Here is a 4,725-nt window from a genome sequence, read left to right on the forward strand (position 1 = left end):
AAAAAAAAAAAAAAAAAAAACAGAAAAAGAAAAATAAGGTTAACTTGCAAAAAACAAGTAGGGAAGCCTCCACCGTGGGCTGGGGTGGAGGAGGGGCCCTCTGTCTCTCAGTGGTGGTGGGAGCCGGTTCTGATGAGGGGAAGGAAGAGTGAGTTTTTTTGTTTGTTTTTTTCTGAGATAGAGTCTTGCTCTGTTGCCCAAGCTGGAGTGCAGTGTTGAGATCTCTGCTCACTGCAGCTTCCACCTCCAGGGTTCAAGCGATTCTCCTGCCTCAGCCTCCCAAGTAGCTGGGACTACAGGCACCCACCACCATGCCCAGCTAATTTTTGTATTTTGAGTGGAGATGGGGTTTCACCATGTCCAGGCTGGTCTCAAACTCCTATTCTCAAGTGATCCGCCTACCTCAACCTCTCAAAAGTGCTGGCATTACAGGCATGAGCCACCGCGCCCAGACTGGTTTTGCTTAGAATCCACCCCTTGCCCCACCTCTCCCAGCGGTCTATGAGGAGCCCTCTAATCTTTAATCCATGGCCCTAGGTTCACGGGAGGGGGTTGGGGCAGAATAGGCCATGGGAAATGAAGTGGACTTGGAAATAGTCAGAAAGCTTTGGTGTGGCCTCTTGTGCCCAAGATAACCCAGGAGGTTCCTGGTCCTGAAGCCAATGGAATCTAGGGCCCAAACCTTCTTGTCTCAGTGTGGGCAAAATCTAGGTGTAGAATGGGGTGTTCGGGGGGCTCCCCATAGACAGAGGGTGTGAGACCTTCACCTTGGCACTGGAAGAGTTCAGGCCTCCTCAAACAAATGGGGCCCAGGATGGTAGAGGCAACAGAGGGCTGCTCTGCTGTGGCCAGCACGTCCCAGAGGTACATGTGGACATGGAGGGCAGTGGTTGCTGAAAAATGGCCATGGGCATTGGACTCTGCTGGAGTGGGGACACCTGGCACCGACTATGCCAGCCTGCACCAGGCACTTTCACTTCCCTTAGAATAGGCCCCTTACACTCTGCTCCCCACAGTTTGCATCAGAAGAAATGGAAGAGACCTACTTAAGGTCACACACCCAGTGGCAGAGCAGGGACCCTGCGCAGGGTGGTCTGACAGCAAAGGCTGCAATCCTTCCTTCCCCTTGGTGCTGAAAAAGAAAGGTTTCTAACTTGCTTTCAAAGCGAGTTCCTATCAGCTTCATTGTGGGCAGGGTGGGGCTGCTACACATTCTGCAGAGTGGCTGGGGCCAAGCCTGGCCTCTCTAGTCGGTGGGGGTGCACCCCGGGGCGCTGGGAGTCCAGGCCCGGTTTTGCATCAGGCCCTGCCGAGGTGTTTCCTCCTCCTCAGTGTGGGGCAGCTGCTGGCTGGGGTGCCTGTTGAGTCAGCCTTCTTCCCTCACAGCTCTTCTCCCAGTCCCTGAAACTCGGCTGCCAGGGGAGCTGGAACCACCTACGAAGGTGTCCTCCCTACAGGTAATACATGTCGGTGCCAGGGTCCCCTGCCAGGGTCCGGAGATGCAGGCACTGCCACCTGGTATCCTGAGCACCCTCTAGCACCTTGGGGTTGGGGGAGGTGGGTGCATGTCTGGGATTAGAACAGCCAGACAGATGGACAGACCCTCCTCTTGACCAATGGATCTGTCCCACGATGTTGAAACAGCAGGGAAGACCAGACACTTGATTCTGCCTCTGGCAGGAGAGGGGATTTCAGGGAGGGGTCGCTGCTGGGGACGCTGGGCTCTGATGTCCATGGCCCAGCCCAGGCCGGCCTGCAGGACAGAGATAGTCTCAGTTCTGCCAAACGTTTTCCTTCTTCCATCCACACTCAGACACACACACCTGGTGACCCCCAAGGCACCTGGGGACACCCCACAGCACATAGCCCAGTCACATGAACAGCACAGGAGGAAATACACAATGCACACTTCACACACCCCACATGGTGCTAACACCCAGAAAGTCACTGAACACACTACACCAACAATATAGTCACCACACAGCATCGCACTGCAGCAAGACACAGACACACTCGCACAGCAACTCCACAGCACACAGACCCATGCAACACAGACATGCCAGGCAGACTCGGACCCACACAGCCACACCACATGGCACAGAGAGGGACGTGGGCTCACACCCCAATCCACAGGGGAGCCCGAACTGTGCGTTTGCAAGACCCACACCTTGGCCATAGAAGTTCAGGGCGGGGGCCGGGCGCGGTGGCTCAAGCCTGTAATCCCAGCACTTTGGGAGGCCGAGGCGGGTGGATCACGAGGTCAAGAGATCGAGACCATCCTGGTCAACATGGTGAAACCCCGTCTCTACTAAAAATACAAAAAATTAGCTGGGCATGGTGGCACGTGCCTGTAATCCCAGCTACTCAGGAGGCTGAGGCAGGAGAATTGCCTGAACCCAGGAGGCGGAGGTTGCGGTGAGCCGAGATCACGCCATTGCACTCCAGCCTGGGTAACAAGAGCGAAACTACGTCTCCAAAAAAAAAAAAAGTTCAGGGCAACTGCTGCTGTCGAGCACACAGGTATTCACAGAGTGAATGTACACAGTACAGCCTTGCAGAAGGCTTTGGCTCCTGAGGGTGTCAAGAGGGATCGCTGGGGCTCGGCAACTGACTCAGCTGGAAGGGGACAGAGCATAATAGGTGGCAGACACAAGCAGGGACCTGCCTGCCCAGCTGCTTTCCCAGCCCCACCTGGAGCCCTGGCATAGAGGGGGCGGGGAAGAGAGGAGAAGCCACCCAGTGGGCTCAGGACATAGCCCTGGCCAAGTCATGGGCCCCTTGCCACGTCTCCGTGCCCCTCAATGCTGGACAAATGTTTTCTTTCCGGAGTCAGTGGTAGGAGAGTGGTACTTGTGCCAGCCTAGGTCTCCACTGCCAGGACCCCAGCCTGGTCTCAGGAGAGCCATGTGGCCAGAGCAAAGGGGCCTGGTGGCTCCAGGCAAGAGGGCAGGGCTGGTGGCAGGGGCATCCCTGGGTTGGAGGCCTCCGTGGGAGTGGGTGCGGCAGTTACCTCGGGGGAGGAAGTTGGGGGTGTGGGCTGAAGAGGAGGTTGCCTCAGACAGGAAGGCCAAATGGGCCAGGGCAGGGTGGAGGTGAAAGGTGGCGGGAGGGGACCCAGGCTATGAGGTTCCTGGGGCTGGGGGGTGAGCAGGGGTGTGTGTGTGTGTCTGTGTGTCTAGGTGGGTGGTTGTATGCATGCAATCCCATGTGTGTGCAGGCATATTTCTGCATTTAATTAATCAAACTTTTACCAACCATCTGTTGTGTGCAAAATACCGGCTCTGAGGGTGACTCCCTCTCCCTGCCTCCAAGGAGCTCACAACCCAGTTAGCTGGGCAATGTGTGTGTGCAAAGTCTATGTGATTTTTGTTTATGTACATCTTTATCGAGGGACATATTTGTCCCCAGACTTATTCATATATAGGTGAGCCCATCCGGGTGGGCCAATCCCCCTTGCTGTGCACATGCTGTATGCAGGTTTATTTGTTTGTTTTGAGATGGAGTCTCACTCTGTCACCCAGGCTGGATTGCAGTGGTGTGATCTCAGCTCACTACAACCTCCACCTCCCAGGCTCAGGTGATTCTCCTGCCTCAGCTTCCTGAGTAGCTGGAATTACAGGCATGTGCCACCACACCCAGCTAATTTTTGCATTTTTAGTAGAGATGGGGGTTTTGCCATGTTGGCCAGGCTGGTCTCGAACTCCTGACCTCAGGTGATCCTCCTGCCTCCGCCTCCCAAAATGTTGGGATTCCAGGCATGAGCCACCGCACCTGGCCGCTGTGTGCAGGTTTAAGAATGTGTGTGCATGAGTCCTGGGCATGGGTCCGGGTTGGTGTCTGCAGAGGGCCCTTTGTGGGGGAACAGCTGTGTGTGTGCCTGTCATTATGCAGGCGTTAGTGTGCATGTGGGACTGTATCTGTGCCTACATGGATGCACGTGTGCACATGTGCTTTGTGTTCCATCGCTGCAGTTCTGTGTGGCCCTACCTCAGGGTGTGTGCATGTGTGTCTCTGTGTTGCTTCTGCTGTGCCCCTGTGTGTGTCCATGGGCCCGTGTATGCATCTGTGCATGAGTACCTCTCACCCCACCTTGAGCTCAGCTGTCCTGGAATGGCAACCCACCCATACTGGGGCAAGTGTTTGGGGGAAAAAAGGACTATTGGCTCCAAGATATGCCAAGTATTTATGCAGGGCTTGACCAGACCCTCCGTCTTCCCCCAGGAAGATACGTGTGCCCAGCTGGGGCACAGCCCCAGCTGATGCCCCAGAGGGGCCACTCATCTCAAGAGGGGCTTTGGGCTCTGCCCTCTCTCCCCATGGCGCATGGGCCAAAGGCTGAGCCTGAAGGACTGTTGGACCTCAGCTTCCTGACAGAGGAGGAGCAGGAGGCCATTGCTGGTGTCCTCCAACGAGATGCCCGCCTGCGCCAGCTGGAGGAGGGGCGCATCAGGTGAGGCAGGGCAGACCCTTGCCAGGGAGCACCGAGAGGCTTGAGTGGCCCCCACCCTGCTCCCTGCCGACACGCTGCCTGTCAGGTGTCTTCGTGGTTCTTGGTTTCGCCCTTTAGTCTCCTCTCCTCTGACCCTGGCCAGCTCACAGCTCGTCACTTCTCCAGGGGTGACTGCACCAGCTTTCTCACCAGCCTCTCTGCCTCCAGTCTTGCCTCTTGAGCCCACTTCCTGCAGCTCCCCAGATCAGTCCTTTTTTTTTTTTTTTTTTTTTTTT

The 4,725-nt window shown here is 56.0% G+C and overlaps 1 protein-coding gene across 2 annotated transcripts in view; it reads left to right on the plus strand.

Annotated features, from left to right (window-relative positions):
• The window catches only part of SYTL1 (synaptotagmin like 1), a 16,270-nt gene that overhangs the window by 3,583 nt on the left and 7,962 nt on the right, over nucleotides 1-4,725 (plus strand). Inside the window, exons 2-3 of one of the 2 annotated variants that reach the window (XM_037740700.1) lie at nucleotides 1,387-1,457; nucleotides 4,222-4,450. In XM_037740700.1, coding sequence (XP_037596628.1) covers nucleotides 4,260-4,450 — 191 coding nt within the window. In that variant the 5' untranslated portion in view covers nucleotides 1,387-1,457; nucleotides 4,222-4,259. Of the gene's footprint in view, nucleotides 1-1,386; nucleotides 1,458-4,218; nucleotides 4,451-4,725 lie in introns of those variants that run through there. The other variant, XM_017534687.2, reaches the window with a different exon arrangement.

This window comes from Cebus imitator, unplaced genomic scaffold (genome assembly GCF_001604975.1).
Source record: "Cebus imitator isolate Cc_AM_T3 unplaced genomic scaffold, Cebus_imitator-1.0 Scaffold87, whole genome shotgun sequence".
NCBI lineage: Eukaryota > Metazoa > Chordata > Mammalia > Primates > Cebidae > Cebus > Cebus imitator.